At 41.4% G+C, this 17085-nt stretch overlaps 1 protein-coding gene across 2 annotated transcripts; it reads right to left on the bottom strand.

The window, feature by feature from the left end:
* Positions 1-3382: 3382 nt before the first annotated feature.
* Positions 3383-16492, bottom strand: rtn2a (reticulon 2a). Of its 2 annotated transcripts, XM_071496002.1 has the most exons (10): positions 16348-16492; positions 15343-15396; positions 14221-14817; positions 12756-12971; positions 7928-8135; positions 7085-7223; positions 5284-5353; positions 5133-5179; positions 4973-5031; positions 3383-4154 (listed from the first exon to the last, which is right to left on the bottom strand). In XM_071496002.1, exons 1-10 carry the CDS (start codon positions 16376-16378, stop codon positions 4079-4081), a joined length of 1497 nt encoding a protein of 498 aa, XP_071352103.1. In that variant the 5' UTR covers positions 16379-16492; the 3' UTR covers positions 3383-4078. The 2 variants fall into 2 exon arrangements, with proteins under 2 accessions (XP_071352103.1, XP_071352104.1); XM_071496003.1 differs by lacking the exons at positions 12756-12971; positions 14221-14817; positions 15343-15396; positions 16348-16492 and adding an exon at positions 11165-11443.
* Between the last annotated feature and the right edge of the window lie 593 nt (positions 16493-17085).

The raw sequence follows: 17085 nt of genomic DNA, 5'->3' as shown, positions 1-17085 counted from the left end.
ACACAGGTTGAAGTTGTGAAATAAGTACCAAAATATGTTTATATATATATATATATATTGTTCTGGATTCTTTAGAAATTAGAATGGGACAGGAATGAATTAGTTTCGTTTATTATTCTCTTTTATTTGTATTATTTTTTATTAGTATATACTACACACAGAACAACCAAGTGTGTCCTTTTCTAGGGGCCAACCCATTGTGAAGCTGTCATGACCCTGTGCAGGCAAGTCCAAACTTGTCCTCGCCAGTGAGAAGGAGACAACCTTGATGTCCATTTTTAACATGACACATAAAGTACTGAAATTTCAAACCCGGTCAGACCTCTTGACCTACTTTAATTTGTAACCAGCTGAGCCTAGAAGGAGTAGCCAGTGGCCACAAACTGTAGGAGAAAGTACAGCACTACATCAATACACAGATCAGTCAAGAGATGCTCATGCAGTAATGGGTTAAATTCAAACCTAACTGTCCCTCTGATTGGGTGGTTTTTCAAACCGTCCAGTGTAGATCTAGTCACTCGGTTACAAGCTGTGAGACATATCTGGAAAATGGGATGGGAAGTAATGTCTGGACTTGTGTCGCCCCCTTGTGGTAGAGAGCAAAGAGTAAACTGACACGTCTGAAGTTCTTGCATGGCAAGTGGACATGAAGTGGCCCAGAAGCTACAGTTTCATAAGTTTTACATTATCTCAAAATATGTACAGGTACCCTCCTATTCTCTGCTCAAAAATGACCAATTTTTGTAGCAGTGAGAAATACATTTCCCTGAACTGACCCTATTATACAGAAAAGATAATCAGTGCTCCTTTTTATATCGTTACAAAAGCTGTACACTGTCAGGGTACAAAGATGGTCTCTTTTGACCTGGCATTTGTAAAGAGCATTTAGAGTACCAAGTTACAGAAACATTAGTAGCCCTGCCACACAGTCTGGATATTAACCTGATATCCCACCTGCTAAATATTACAATTTATCTGAATCCTTACAGATATCTTATTTGGGGAATCATAATACTACTATTGGGTAGAACCTCCCTTTGCTCTCAAAACAGTCTTAGTTCCCCATGGTATGGATTCCACGTGATGGTGAAAAAATTCATTTGAGATTCTGCTCCATGTTGACACAACTGTATCACATCCCATCTGCAGATTTGTCAGCTGCACGTTCTACCACAAATCAAAGGTGTTGGATTCAGATCTGGTGACTGAGGAGACCACTGATGCACAATGAACTCACTATCATGTTCATGAAACCAGTCTGAGACGACTTTTGCTCTGGGACACAGTGCATTATCATGCTGCAAGTAGCAGTACCGTTAGAAGATGATGAACTGTGGCCTTAAAGGAATGCACATGGTCATTAGCAATACTCAGATAGGCTATGGCTTTCAAACCATGGTTGACTGGTGGATCCAAAATGTGGCATAAAAACATTCAACACACCATTATACCGCCATGACCAGCCTGGACTGTTGACACAAGGCAGGCTGGGTCCATGGATTCATGTTGTTGACACCAAATTCTTACCATCTGTGAACCTCAGCAGACATCCAGATTCATCAGACCAGGCTACGTATTCCAGTCTTCAACGTCCAGTTTTGATGAGCCTGTGTCCACTGCAGCCTTTGCTGACAGGAGTGGTCTTCTTCTGTTGTAGCTCATGTTGGACCTGTTATTAATTCTGAGACGCTTAGAGTGGTTATCTGAGTTTCTGTCAGCTCCAACAGGTCTGGCCATTCTCCTCTGACGTCGCTCATCAACAAGGTGTTTCCAGAGTAAAAACTCTGAAGACTGTTGTGTGAAAAAAATGTTTCCCCATTGCGATGTTTGTTGTGAACATTAACTTATTAAGTTCCTGACATGTGTCTGCATGATTTTATGCATTGCACTGTGGCCTCATGATTTCCTGATTGGATAATTGCATGAATAAACAGGTGTACAGTTGTTCCTAATGAAGTGCTTGGTGAGTGTAGAGTTTTTATCAATGTTATTATAGAGAGTAATATGCATTATAATATAATATATATAAATATCTGTCTATCAGAAATTCACACTACGCTTGTTTTAGCTTTTCAGTGTATTTATTTTTCCAAGATTAAAACTCTAGTTGTTTTCAAGAATACAAAATAATCAGTGTACTATTATCATGTATGAAATGACTGATTCTGATTGATTTGAAAAGAATTAAAAGGATGAACTAAATGAAATGAACTAAAAATCCTGTTTGGATTTAATTTCATCTTTGATCCACACAGCAAATATAAAAAACTAAGCATGTGGTAGTTCAGACTTAGTGAGACAGTTCTACTAGAGTTATGAGTTTGACTTAGATTACCAGCAGTTTCGTTTAAATATAATTTGACAAGACAGATCTTGAGGAATGGGTTTTTTTATGTACCAAGCTGTGTGGATAGATAAGGGAATTAGTGTCTTTAATTTCATTGCTATCTCTATTCACCTTGCTGAAGCTCCTCTTAGGAGAAAGACAAAAACTACAAAAAAAAAAACCTTTGTATTAGGACAGAAAACTACTACAGGAGGCCAGTGTGCGTGCAACTACTGTAGGTCCAACACTAAGCAGCGCATGATGTCACATGTTTGGAGGTCATGGATCATGTCTGTTAACATAACAAGGCTTTCACTGCAGGACACAGGTAGATTATGCGATAATAAGGCATAAGAACAGACACATTTTGGTGAGCGCTTTAAAAGCAACCGCTAAAGGGAAATGTGTATCCTGAATAATTTTATTAATCCTAAAATGTATCTACTTACAATTCTGTATAAGATACCTTGTCATGGTACACATGTACTATCACACAAGTATTGCACACGTACAAAACACCATTCTCAGGAAGGCAATGGTCAGGTTGCTGTAAGGAGAAGTTGCTGTAAGGAGAAGTTGCTGTAAGCGGTTGTCAGGAGTTGTAAATACTGTGAATCAGATCATGCACTATAACCTGCAGTTAGAAAGGCACCTGCTGTATTTCACTCCCACATTCCTTCACAAGTTTCCTCCAAGGCCGGAGATAAACACATTAAGAACTCAGAGTGGATATCTATCTGAAGTTTCAACACTTCTACCCAATCCTAAAATTACTCAGCAACACTGACATCTCTGATGCTCCATCAATAATGAACCTTCTGTCATGAAATTTCAATCCATTTATGATACATCTCAAGTTTTGAACTTGCAGAACTCATTTTTCTTTCTGAATATTATGGTTCAACTTCCCGTTTACATCAATGAATGAGAGGAAGTGAAAAAGTGTAAGCAACGAAGTGACGTGACAAAACTTGTCCCAAAAATACTCAAATGAATGATCATGTGAATGAAAGTGAACGTCTGTGTGGATGAGAAGAAACTGAAAGTTTTAGAAAATAAAGAAGAAATGTGACTTTAATTGCTTGTAGGTAACATTTCAGCAAGCGGTATGTCAGGAATTACACGCACACAAAGACACTCATACTTGCATACACACAGATAAACAGTCATGAGAATGAATATGCATTCAGAAAAGTACATGTGCTGACACATGCATTCTTATTTGCCATGAATAATATGTTCTTTTTTAAATTTTTTTGTCCTCTAGCCTAAATCACTTTAAAAACCGACTTCCCTTTTCTCAGGTGTGTAGCTGTCACTGTCAGAACTTCCCGTTTCTGGTTTTAGTAACTCATTTGGACTACAGCTCCATCTAAGACACTTCTTGAGTCATTTTTACATTTTAAAAACAATGAATATTTCCAAAGATGGTCACACATGACGTGCTGCATTGCTGAGTCTTTCCATCTCTGATGTCAGCAGCAAGAGTCTCATCCAGGATTCACACACCTTGATTTCACCTTGATTAAGTTTGAACCCAACCCCAACCTCTACAACCCATGATTTAGATACAGTTAGAGAATAAAGTACCATGCGTAATCCTCATCGTTGTCCATTTAAGTAATATCTCTTCCCTTCCCCAGTCTCTGAAGCTCTGTTCTCTGGAGCTCTGAGCACAGACTGCCGAGTAAGACATCTGAGTGACAGCCTGTAACTCTGGGAGCTTGTCTTTAAGTTCTTTTTCACCAGTGTTTACTGGATTTTGGGTTTAGCGCCACCAGGAGTTGGGTCAGGAGGGGGACCACCGCCCTGGGCAAGTCTTTGAAAGCTGAGGAAGAGAAATAGAGGACGGTTGAGTGCTTAAGCAGATCATCAAATTTAGGGTCTGCCCCAGTACCCACACTTAAGTGCACATTAAGCAAGCATTCCTGCAGAACTGGGAGAACATGTATTGGTCCTTCTACATTTGTTTTACAAGCCTGTTTACATTAGAATTGAGGCTGACATTACCTATGACTCCAAAGGTGCATTCCAGCAAGTTTGTTACCGCTAACAGTGGGTGGAAGCACCTGAGGCACACTTATGCTGATCTATCTAGAGCTAATGGTACCTGAAAATGTATCATCGTCTACTGCACAAAATTATTCCAAGCGTTAGCGATTATGAATCTATAAGCTGGTGTTTGGAATCAGCATGATTATTATCATGTCTGAACAGTTAACCTCCACAAATGTTTATTGATCCTCCTTTTTGAGAGTAAAATTGTAAATCTACACTTTCAATTATTATGAACAATATTTTAAAAATTCTTCCTCCTCTAATAACTTTAACAGGCAGAAGTCATCCAACATGATAACATGTTACATCTTATGCTAGCGCTGAATTGCAACCCACATCTGTGATCTGTCCAGCGGTTCAAATGAATGAATGAACTGAAATGAATGATTTTGTATAGTAGGTCTTCGTGCTTTCAGATAACTCACTTGCTTTATGAATTGCATTACTTTGGCATGATATCTTGCACATGCAAGTGTGGGGATTCAGACAGACCCTTGGCATCAGTTGAGGACTAAGTGCCCAAGTTGAAACACATCAGTGAGGCTGTGTTGATGGCACCATTGTGTCAGAAGATGGCGCCATACTCACGTGTCCTTAACGTTGTCAATGTTGGCCTGGATTTTTGCAATGACGCCGTCCACTTGCTCCTGTGACATAACAGAAATGGCCAAAAATATATGTTTATAAATAAAGAAATGAAGGACCAGTTAAAGTTATAATATGAAGAAAGAAATAAGGGAGTTATTACCTGGCGCTGTCTATAGAAAAGTGGCAGAGAAAAGAGAGCAATCACACCTGGAAAAGAAACAAGATGGAAAAGTAGGGTAGTTAAAATGATAGCCACACAGTATGTTATCAAATTTCAGATTCCCAGCATGCAGTAGATAGCTGTTTCTTACTGATGATGAGCAGAGTAAGGCCATTGCACAGGTCTCCCAGGTATGTCACAAGGTACATCAGGAACAGGAACTAAAACCAAGAAAAACAGAAAACAGCTGCAGAGAATTAGTTGAACTCCCATCAATGTTCGGTGCAGATGTCAAGAAAACCCTCTAGCACTGCTCCATGTGGTTTTAATTTTATTCTTTGAGGAAGCAGTACATCATGCTGCAGTACTGCTTATTTCCCTGTACCATATTGTGGCTATCTAATACAGCGCTCAATAAAATGATCCACGCTGACATCGTTTTCCTTTTGGTGAAGAAAGGCGGTCCAAGTACATAACTCCAAATATAGGTGTGAGCGATTCCCCTTTTATCTCTCAGTGTCTCAGTCACTGTGTATGGGATCCAGTGTTGCCCTGATATGGGACACTCCTTTCTCAGATGGAAAGAGACTCCAGTTTATCCCGGGTGGTTCCGCATACGGTGTCCTGTGTGTCATGTCACATACCGGCCAGGTCAGGGTTGAGACTGGCAGGTCCTGGGATTCACGGGCTCAGTCACCTCACACTAACTCACCATTTACTGTAAATGTGTTAACTCTGTCAGGTCACAAACTGCTGCTGTTCATTTCTGAAATGGTGTAAATACTTTAGGGATGAACTAAACTGAATATTTTGCTGATATATGATGTGCAATAATTTATAAGGACATTTTAGCTGATATTAACATAAATACAACATTAAGCATTTATCAGCATTAGGTTTGTGTATAATGTACTTACATTTGAATACAGTATGCAGTATTACTACTATGCGAATACATATTAGTATTGGTTTACCTATTTCCTTTAAATGAGCTATGTGTAAGTTTTGCTATTGCTACGTAGCCAGCATTAGCATGAACAGCTGTTTACTTACCAGTCTTGGCAAGAGCTTAATTGCGTTAACAAGACAAGAGGTTAGAATACACTTTTACAGACACTTTTGTCCAATTTGGGGGTTAATTTTGTTTACTCTATACAGCCAGTGCTACCATTAATGGCTACCTTGCTCTATCGCCTGAACTACATACCCATTCTAATGTTTTTCAAAAAAATGATACTGTCTATGTATCATATGTAAGATATACCTTACCTCACCAGTAACAGCATATGCTGTCAATACAAAGCAAAAAGCCTAGAACGTATACAGAACGTGGGAAATGATAATGAACAGATAATGTCATGCAATATTGTCAGATTTATTTAGACTTGATGAATACTAGCATAATGCTCTGGCTCTCATAGTGAGATAGAAAGATCCAGAGGCTGGATAAATAACACAGACGAGAGGAGCAAAGCAGACTTTTTTATGTTGTTAGTACCAATTCAAATTAATTTGAAAAGATCTGTTTTTCCAAAGGGAGTGATTGTTTTCCACATGATTACCAAAAATATGTTACTGAGACAGACAGTTGCTGTCAGTAATATTGCCCTTATTTAGGAGCAGCGTCTTCAGCTCTGAGCTAGCATAATGAGAGAGACGGTTGGCATGACGATACTGTCATCTCAAGTGATGGAGGGAGGAAGATGACAGATGATGCAGTGAATAGACAGTGAACAGATGAATGCAGAGATGCACGGACGCTTGGGTTAATGAAGGGGGGGTGGGGGTGGGGGTGGGGTGGGGTGGTTGGGTTTCTGGACAGAGTGAAGCAAATCTTTGAGGACAGATAATTAAGAGACTAAACAAGAGACTGAACAGCCACACACTCACAAACACACATTCACGCACACACCAATTCAGTAAAACTAACTTAGTTTGTTAGCTTAGCTCACCTTAAGAGAATGAAAAAGGTTTCCAACAAAAAAGAGTCTCTTCAGAGTGTCAACAGCAGACAGAGCCATGATGATGGCTTTCCGCATGTAGAGGTCAGCCTGCTCTCCACTGAAACTGATGTCCAGGTCCAAGTATGACCTGAGAGAAAGTCAGACAACAAAAAGAGGACATGAGATGCAGAAAAACAGAAACATTAGTTCTGCCTGCCTGTGTAGAATTAATTTTGCATTCTTCCCTTTGTCAATCTTCCTTTACTGTTTACCAGATAGAGTCCTTCAATCTCAAATATAAATCCCCTCCTTCGGTGTCCAGAGGTCAAAGGGCCCAAGCTTTTCCAATTTCTAGGTCACTACCAGGCTTTTATAATCAATTTAGTCTATTTGGCTGTCATTTCATACATAAGAAGGGGTATCACTGATCAATAATAAAGGAAGTACTTAAGTTGGCTATATATAAAGGAAAACCCACTTATCACTACAAACCTTATTTTTTACGGTGATTTAACTGCCTGAACCTAAACATAACCCCAAATATGATATGCAAATAGAAACCCACTGATTAATTATAATAATAAAGGGCTTCTACTACATAAAGCTGAGTATAATAGAGAAAATGTGCATTTTGAAATGAAAAAACAAAGCACTTGGACTGAAAAGACTTTTGGCTGAATGAACTCAGACGCTTGTTATAGAAAACATTTATATGCTGTGACTTAATAGGGTAAATCCAGCTTTATGCGTTATGTCATTTTTGACCACTCTCCCTGTTCCTTTTTTAGAAAAGCTGGAACAACAACAAAAGACAACGACTTTCCTACATAAAATATAGGCACAGCAACTCACTTGAAGGGGTGCTGTCCATCACCCCAGCTGAGGGCGTAGAGGAGTTGGTAGTAGATGCGCACTGAGATGGTGAAGCACATGACAGCCAGAGAGACTGTGGAGACCACAGTGATGATGCTGAGCTGGAACAGGGACAGCAGTCCCACCACCAGCCCAGTTAGCACCATGCCTGTTCGCTCCGTGTCCTTCCAGTAAATCACATCCATCACTGAAAGAAAAGGAAGGTAGGGGGAGGAAGGAAAGGGTGGAGAGGGTAAAGGAAACAAGGATTCAGAAATTTAAAAAACTGAGAGGGAATCAGTTTGATTAATTTAAGTTTAATGTGAATGGATGACAAATTAACATTGAACCAGGCTAGAGACAGCATACAGACTGAATTGTTTACATACTGTAGGTACTGGATAAGCCACCACACTTGTGGAAAAAATAGTCCCAGAAGTGATTACATCAAATGTGTATAAAAATCGCTCACTTCTTAAATTCAAGCAGGAGATTTTCTAGCTGTACACAACTGACAGCATTGTGAATTACTGCATCCTTCCTGGTTTGAACAGACCAGCTGCACCAACATCACTCCTCAACCTCCTCAGCTTTTGGCCGACCACAATATCTTTTCATTTTAGGAGGTGGTGGGGAAAGGAAGAGGGGCAGGGAGATAAAGTAGTTCTGACACAGGGATAGGAAGGGGAAAGGAGGCAAGAGAAGTGGTAGGGGGAGATATGATTCAGGGAGGGATTTCCAGCCTCTAGCAAAAGAACCCATAAAGCAGCTCCGAGGACACGTCACGCTCTGGCCTGGGCTAAATTTAGCCCTCGGATGAAAGAGGGAAGCAAGCAGTCGAGGAGAATTTAAGTGCAGGCTCTCACAGCACCTGCTGACAGACGTCAGGCCTTCAGCAGCCCCTTTTCCACACCCTGTTGGTTTCCCTCCCTGTCACCCAGCAACAGCTGCCGTGGAGACTGAGGCGTCCATGGAGTCATGCTTTACTGGAGTTCACAACTTCACATACAGTAGATTATATCTTTATCTAGGCTGAATTCTTTCACAAATGATTTGTTCTCAATGTAAAACCATTATGAATGACCATGTTGCATTAGAAAATGGGGATCAAAACACAGCTCGTACAGTAGTTAGAGCAGTGTTAAAGCACTGTGTAATTACAGGGTCTGTTGTCAGACAGGCATAGCCCTTTGTGCTTGTCATTCTGTGAAATGCTAAGCCTCAGCATTAGAATAAAGGGAAGCCTCTTTGAATAGAGTGCACTGACAGCAGGTGGGTTATTTATAAACATCACTGCACACAATTAATACCCATGATGCCCCTGGAACGCACCTGTCCAACGCGTGTGTTTGTGTTGCTGTCATTCTGAGACAGTGTTACTCAGCACATGTCGGCACAGAGTAGGCGACTAATGTGATGAAATAATAAAAGAACACTGTAGAGCTAAAGGCACCTCATTTGAGAACAATGTCTGTTGTAAACAAAGTGGAAGACACAACTTTATTCAAAGATATGGGAACTGCACTGTATTATAGAACTAACACTCAGCATTTATCTTTTCTCTCCCCAGGATTTTCTAAACAAACTGGAGTGAAGCAAATATGCAGCAGCACTGCAGGAGGCATGTACTGCATGTTTACTAATTGCTGGGCATATAGTAAAGCCTTGGAGTTTTTTATTTTAAAGGAAGAGTACCACAATTTGCCGAAAAACTGGCTACCAGCCCCAGCTTAATTGTTAACTTTAACACACTGTACCCTGCCTGTTCAATCTGGACAAAAACTGGTGGAAAAAAGACAATTTGTGGTTTTAAGAGGGGTTATGTACGGGACTATTTCTTCACTGGGCTTGACCGGTTTTCATATAGACTAAACAAACATGATAACATGTTAATTAATGAGATTTACATGTGCTGGCATGAGGATTTTATTATCTTCAGACAGAGGTAGGCTAGCTGTTTCCCCCTGTTTCCAGTCTTTATGCTAAGACATACAGTATACAGATATTAGAGTGGTATTGAACTTCTCATCTTCTCATCTAGCAAGAAAACATGTGTTTTTATTTCTTCCTGTAGACTCCACACAAGCTATCACATATGCATCATAAACTGGCTATTTCTAAAGTTAACAAGCAGCTAAAATATCTCCAGTGTGCAGATAACTTTCGGTAACACTTTAGTATTGTTGGGTATAATAAATATTACACCCTTTAGCTGCCCTTAGGGTGGACTTGTTTATTTCTATTGCCACCAATAACTTACCTCAACTCATTCTGCTGTACTAACATGAATACATTTCAAGTGGAGTTCATGTGCAGCTTTGTCCACAGGTGCTCGGTAATAAATGACTCAGAAATGCGTGAGAAGTAATTGCCTCTAATCAAGAGGCAAATACTACTCCACTACTCCACTGTTCACCCCCTATCAACATCAGGGCATTCACTAATCTCTAAACCACAATTTCAGTGTAAAGATCCCTTGACTGAGTTATATGTTATTTAAAAAAATGAGCCACAAGGGAGTGACTGCACGAAGGAATCAATAATCCAATCTAGCAACCAACTAACCATCCAGTCAATTAACCAATAGGAACATAAACTAGAGCTTCATTTTAACATTAACATCTATGTCATTTGACCCAGGTCATGTCAGGTCAATCACTTGTCCAGGAAATCTGGTTGTACTGTAGACTGAAATGTACGAGAACCCAGCTGGAAAAGTTATTTCACGACTAAAACAATTATCTGCTCATGGCATACCACAACATGGCAGTTCAGACTCATTTGCATGGCTGGTGCACATTTAAATTGCGGCAGCTGATATGGAGACTACCCTGCTATATCTGAGCATCTCACCAGTTACAAGCCAAAGACACTTCTAAGCTGATGGAAGCTGCCATCTCCAGAGACTCTGCTTGTAAAATGATCAAAGAGAAGCAAGAAATCTGCTCAGTTTCCACAATCAGTCCCCTGACAGCCTGGCCTTCACTACACCAAAGTCACAAAGCTTAAGAGTCCACTACTAAAGACTAGAGGTGGTTTCCAGCCCTTCACACTTGAATCTGTGGCTTTCCTCTGCGGCTTTCCTCTGCTGGCTTTCTTCTCACCGAAATCAAACACAGCTCTCTGCAGTCGCTGACTGTCTGCTCACGACTGTAAGCAAATACCTAAACATCATCTACGTTGGAGTACAATGCTGTCTCAAATCATCCTCTTTTCACTTCAAGCCCAGGTTCTCACCTTTGCTGTCCATTTTGGTTGCCGCTCCAATGTTTCCCCCTCACACCCTCTGTCCCCTTCTCTGTCCCGCTGTGCTCCCCTCGTCCCTCTGAGCTGTTTTTGGCCACCCCCTGCTCACTCAGCAGTCCACAGGCCTGACAGCCCAAAATAATCTTGTTTGCAGCACCGCCCACCACTCTTCAAGACTCCAAGAGTTTCACACATGAAGAGATGATTCACAGCAATCACACAAAAAACTCATAATCACATAATCATCTTCCCCCTTAAAAGCACAAATCCAGTCTGAAGCAGAATCTATTGGATTCCTTTGAACTCGGAAGAAGATTAATAGCGTTGTGTTCATATTTAGGTCTCATACGACAACTGAAACAGGAGAACCAGTGGTTTATTTTCTGCTATGTCATCAAGCCAAACCTCTTGGTGCCACCACTACAGACAATAAACAGATGAGTGACTGGAGTTTTTGAGTCAATGGGTGCAATTTTCTAAGGATGAGTTTGCTTTAGAGTGAATGCTTATTTCATTGTAAAAGCTCCAAAGAAGAGGTCTGTATGCTTGGCAACAATAAAAAGCCTGACAATCAGACAAAAGCTGAAATGACGTTTAACTGTATCATTTACCTATTTCAGTAGCTGGAACCAGGCTAGCAAACTTCTTTTTAGATGTAGATTTGGACAAGACTTATGATGTGTTGATCTGTTTACCTAGGCATTCAGCCATCAGTATGTAGTTACCTGCTGAAATGTGTAGGCTATAATATAAAAGTCCAATAAGTATAAGGTTTGGTATCGTTTCAAAATTTTTTATACGGGTGCTCAAATGATACCATTCATCGTATCCACACAGATGGTAAAAATACCTTTTCAAAACATGTTCTACAAAATACCTTTTTTTAACTTAAAAAAAGGCTGTAGCTGCACAAGCATTTTGCCCAAACAAGATAACTCTTAAAATTATAATTCAAAATCATGTTTTTTAGAATTAAAAAACACGATGCTCCAATAGATGCATGTTTGCTATTTATTCAGGACACCCTAAACTCTGTCATCAGCCTGACCACACATTCATCAACAGTCTAAGGGTCCACTGCCCCCCCCCTCCCCCATCAACTAAAATAAGACTGAGCTCCACTCTGAGTGACAGTCCACTTAAAGTGCCATCAAGCTGGAAGACAAGATGTTCTCTTCCTCCCTTCATCTGCGTCTCACTCACTCCTACAGTGCCAACAAAGTACCGCAAATCTGCATATAAAGAAACTACACAGTCTGTGTGTGAGTGTGTGTGTGTGTGTGTGTGTGTGTGTCAAACAGTAATACACTCTGATATCAGCAGTGATGATGTGTGAGCCGAAAAAGTCAGCCAATGCCAGGAATGCCCTCCCCACAATTAGCCAATCATTCCTGAAATCCCGAGAGAGGGTTACTATGGAGACACAATGGACAGTCAGGACTTCCGGGGGGAGGTGGAGGGGTCTGTCTTTGTCTGCCTGCTCTTGAAGGTCCATGCTGAAATCTGATATTTCTATATATATTCAGAAGCTCAGAGGTCTGTAGAATGAGGAAATATAAAGATAAGGGGGTTAATCTTGTACCTGCTATGTGGGTGCATACTGTCGGGTCCTCTGATAGGTTAAGCGCTGAAAACCAGTGATCGCTGACCAGCTGTTCCTGAGAGTTTAGACCAATGGCAGCTGGCGACGAGGATGCTGGGTCTCTGGGTCGGACAGATGTGAGCAGCTTGACTGAGATGGTTTCCCTGGAGAGGGGAGACTCTGGCTCGGGGGTCGGTGATGCTGCTGCTGCTGCTGCTGCCGGGAAACAGAAGATGATGTCACTATCATGATGACATCATCAGTGATTCGTTGTACATGCTCAGCTTGAACTAAAACTGACATAAATCTCAAATTAGAAATTAAATCAAAAGTGTTTGGACTGCAATTTTTTGTGGTCCTATATTAAAGTCTAAACTTTCCTCATATATCACCATCAGTTACAACACAATTTGTAACTTTTCTCGGAGAACGTTTTAAGGAATGAGTGTTATTATTAATATCTATATTATGTTGTTTTTACCAGTCTATAATGTCTATTTCAAGAGCATGATGGTTTAAGCTCCATTTACCACAGATTCCATGAACTACACATTGGGCAAGACTAATATAGAAAAGAACCAGGGTGTCAGAAGACATGAATGCTAAGAGTTTAAATATTATCATGTCAGTATTTTTGGCTACATAGTTTAAGTTTCTACATAGGAATAAAATAATTTCTGTCACCTTGAAAGGACTATAATAAGAGCTGGATTCTCCAATATTCTCACGATACAACTGAAAATATACTTTGCATTAGTCAGATCTAAATGAATGAGTACAGACTGAAGATGAAGGTGGGTGGGTATGAGTTTGTTGCATCTAAGATCATACTGTATCAGGACACTTTCCTCTGCAGAAAATAAGAATTCATTTCATCCTTATACATGTAAATATTTCCAAAAATCTCATCATGTGTATGTTTGCCATAGTTTTATGGTCTGTTTTGCCTGCAGTTCAAGAACTGCAAGTGTTTACTACAGTCCTACAGAGAAAGATCGTAAAATGCCTCTAGTTGCTTTTCCAAATAGAGGCCCACTGACTTTTGGTCATCGCTCACTTCTGCCTCTCTGCCACATCACGTGAAGAGCGCCTCAAGGAGAGGTCTTCATAAGTCAGACTATATAATCAGCTCTTGGCATACCATGGGTTGATGCTCATGATTGCTGACAGGGAGGAGGAACTACCAGTGCCAAGAGGCAGGCAAACACGGGCACATTATTTGGCAAATCGTCAGCTCAGTCGGGAAGCATCCTCTGAAAATATACTGAGCACAACCAGATGCCTGTCGGACTGACGGGTGAATTATTGAGCAAACTAATGAACTTCTGAACATTACAAACAGATGAGTGAAGGAAAGAACTCTAAATCATCTACTGCACTATGCAGCCTACGTGAAATTATGCATGAAATTATTGAGAAGCTAAGACACTAATGGAAAACTTCCTCATCCTCCTCTTTCTCTCACCCTGAAGTGTCTGTGTGGGGCTCTGCTGCTGGGAAGACAGGGATGGAGGGGGAGGCTGGACAGTCTCAGTCATACTGCTTTGAATCTCCTCTCTTTGGATTTGAGCATCTCTCCCTTGAGTTTCTGGGTCCAGATTTTGGGGAGAGGGCTGAATTGTAATAGTCTCCGTTTGTCTGTGCTGCTCTCTTTCCCTCCCTCCTGCTGCACTTGCTGCCCTGGCCTCCACCCTCTGCTGCGCACTCCTCTCTGACGCTTCCTCTTCTTCCTCTCGACTGAGAAAGGCTTGAGGGTCCCAGTCTACATCGGGGGAGTCCAACAGTGTTTCCAAGGTGTCCGTGCGGATCAGAGGAGTGCGGCTTCCCCGGGAGCCGCCCCTGCGTCGGTCACGGAGGTGTCGTGAGGCTCCCACTGCCTCAGCCTCTGCGATGGCGATATAAGAGAAAGTCAGCTCGAAGGAGTTCTGACGTGGCGTGCCCCAGATGGACGGGGATGAAGCCAGTCCCTCATCATCATCTGGATCTCCGTCTCCACCCTCTTCATCGTCAGACCACTCCCTTGCTGTTTGCAGCTCATAAATCTCTGACTCCTCATTTCCACCTGAATGGACACAAAAACAAAAAAAAAGTGGTCACCACAATGCAAGGAGAGACAAGACAGAGAGAGAGAGAGAGAGAGAGAGAGAGAGAGTAGAGAGTAAATATAGAAAACTCCACACGCTCTGGGCAGAGGAGCAATTTACAACACTTAGCAGTTCATTCAATTATAGAGACTGCAGCTAACACTGTGTATATGTGTTCAGAGTTGTGCAAAGAGTGTGATTTTGCTTTTGATAAATAAATATGTCAGATGAAAGCACCAAAGTGTGTCATTTGATGTCTGGGAGGAAAAGGTGTGCAACATCTAAAGATACAACCTTCTTTGATAAGTACACAAGTGCACCTCCTTCCAAAATTGAACAATAACACTGCTTCTTTTCTAACCTGTGGATCTTCACTGCTGGTGTTAGAGGATTTACATGAAAGGAGTGTCGTGGTGAATAAAATTCAATGACATTTTGAAATGAGAGATGTGTCAGAAAGCAGGCAGCACTTGTGTTGTAAATATCAAGTGTCTTCTTCGTACCATCGGTGCATGGAGGTGTTGAGTCTGGAGTGGACGCCACAGAGCCATATTCCTCTGGAAGAGAACAGTCCAAATTTTAGATAAAGCTACTCGTAAACATGCTGTAACAAGAAAAACAATGTCAGAGATACATATATTCATTGCAAAATATTTGATACAAAATATTTAAAGTGATGAATAAGATAAAAGCCCCAACAAACATTGCAGCACCTAGTTAGGAGTAATTATTTGAAGGTACAACAGTGAACTGTGCTTTATGTGATTGGAGGCACACACTCCATTCCACCCCTCCATATTTTACATTTAAAATACTGGTAGTTGGCCTTTAACAATAAACACAATACAAAATAACATTACATGCCAGTAAAGATAAAACTGTGTGTATATCAGTTACAGATCACAGTAACGTGACACATTTAGTTGCATACTGTAGGTCAGTGAATACAGACTCGTCTCCTCACAGAGCTAAACTGGCAGCAGTAAAGGCCTTCACTACATTAGACAGCCAGCATGACATTAGCTAATAAATCAACCCAGGCAGAGCAATGAATGCAGCATATCCTCTTCTGCATGAACACATGCAAATGCTCATAAACTGCTATCATTTAACTGTAGAGCATATCAGGTGAATATTTTGACGAAAAGATCAAATAAAACAAAGGTATGTGAGCACAACAGAAGCTTTTAGGGCCTAACTTGCTGGGAAAAACCTTCTCCTCCACAGCCACATAAACATCTGCTAATCAGTGAGAGACAACAAACAGGTCTGCTTTCTGCACTGCATCCATCCATTCAGCCATGTGTTTATCAAAGGTAGGAGCAAGAGCGTGGAATGGAGAGGAGGCAGGAAGGGGAGGGAGGGAGGGGTGAGCTAACACATACGATGCTCACAGCAAGAAAAGATGATGAGCTGGGATATATATGTCAATGGTATGGTGAGAGAAACAAATGCAGAGCTCCGGCATGCAAACGCAGATGGAAACAGCAGAAAAAGAGCAGACTCACGGCAGTGGGAGAATCCTAAAACCTGGCCCATACTCCATCAAGGCATCGCTGGGCCCATCCAGTCTGGAAGGCCCCCCCCCCTCCTCTGCTGCCGGCACTCACGCCCTGTGGATACACACTCTCTCTCTCTCTCTCTCTCTCTCTCTCTCTCTCTCTCACGCTCCCTCCTCCTCCTCCCACTGTTTCTTGGTCGTCTGTTGAGCAGCTTCCTCCCTCTCCTGCCTTTCGCTCTGTCACTCAGCAGCCCCGCCCTGCCTCCCTCCACCATCCTCCCCTCTGCTCCCTCCTCTCTCGCATCTCCTCCTGCATCAGTATGACTGCAGCGGTAGTAGTGTGCGCTACAGCAAAGGCAGAGGGGCATGAGTGTGTCCCTGTGTCTGTCTGAGCCTTGTGTTGTCTCCCATTCATAGTTAATCTTTGTCTGTCTGTCCCTCTCACCCTCGTCATGTGATTTCATCTCAGAATCTTATAGGCTCGAAGAGAGGGAGTGATAAGTCATTAATAATGTATAGGAGCATGAAAATATACAAAACATATACACAGAAGGATACATTTGATGGATGGGCAGGCCAGACTGAAGCCCCAGACAGGTGCATAGATTACCAGCATGTTTGTCAGCGTTACTATGTTTCAGATATACCAATTATATTCCAAACTCACATAGAAGAAATATTAGTGGTTCACAAAGTGCAACCATAAAAACAAACCACACCAAAATCTGTGATAAATGCCGGATTA

The sequence above is a fragment of the Trachinotus anak genome, unplaced genomic scaffold, assembly GCF_046630095.1.
Source record: "Trachinotus anak isolate AG129_WGS33_773 ecotype Australia unplaced genomic scaffold, CSIRO_AGI_Tana_v1 ptg000014l, whole genome shotgun sequence".
In the NCBI taxonomy this organism is placed as follows: Eukaryota; Metazoa; Chordata; class Actinopteri; order Carangiformes; family Carangidae; genus Trachinotus; species Trachinotus anak.
Note: the sequence above shows the minus strand (reverse complement) of the source record. Positions and strands in the feature narration are given on the sequence as shown.

Coding starts and splice junctions, on each gene's coding strand:
- rtn2a (XM_071496002.1), bottom strand. CDS start 16,378: ATGGGCCAGGTTTTAGGATTCTCCCACTGCC. Junction 15,397..16,347: donor TTTAGGATTCTCCCACTGCC/GTGAGTCTGCTC, acceptor GTTCTCTTCCAG/AGGAATATGGCTCTGTGGCG. Junction 8,136..12,755: donor AGTATGCACCCACATAGCAG/GTACAAGATTAA, acceptor CTTTTCTTTCAG/TGATGGATGTGATTTACTGG.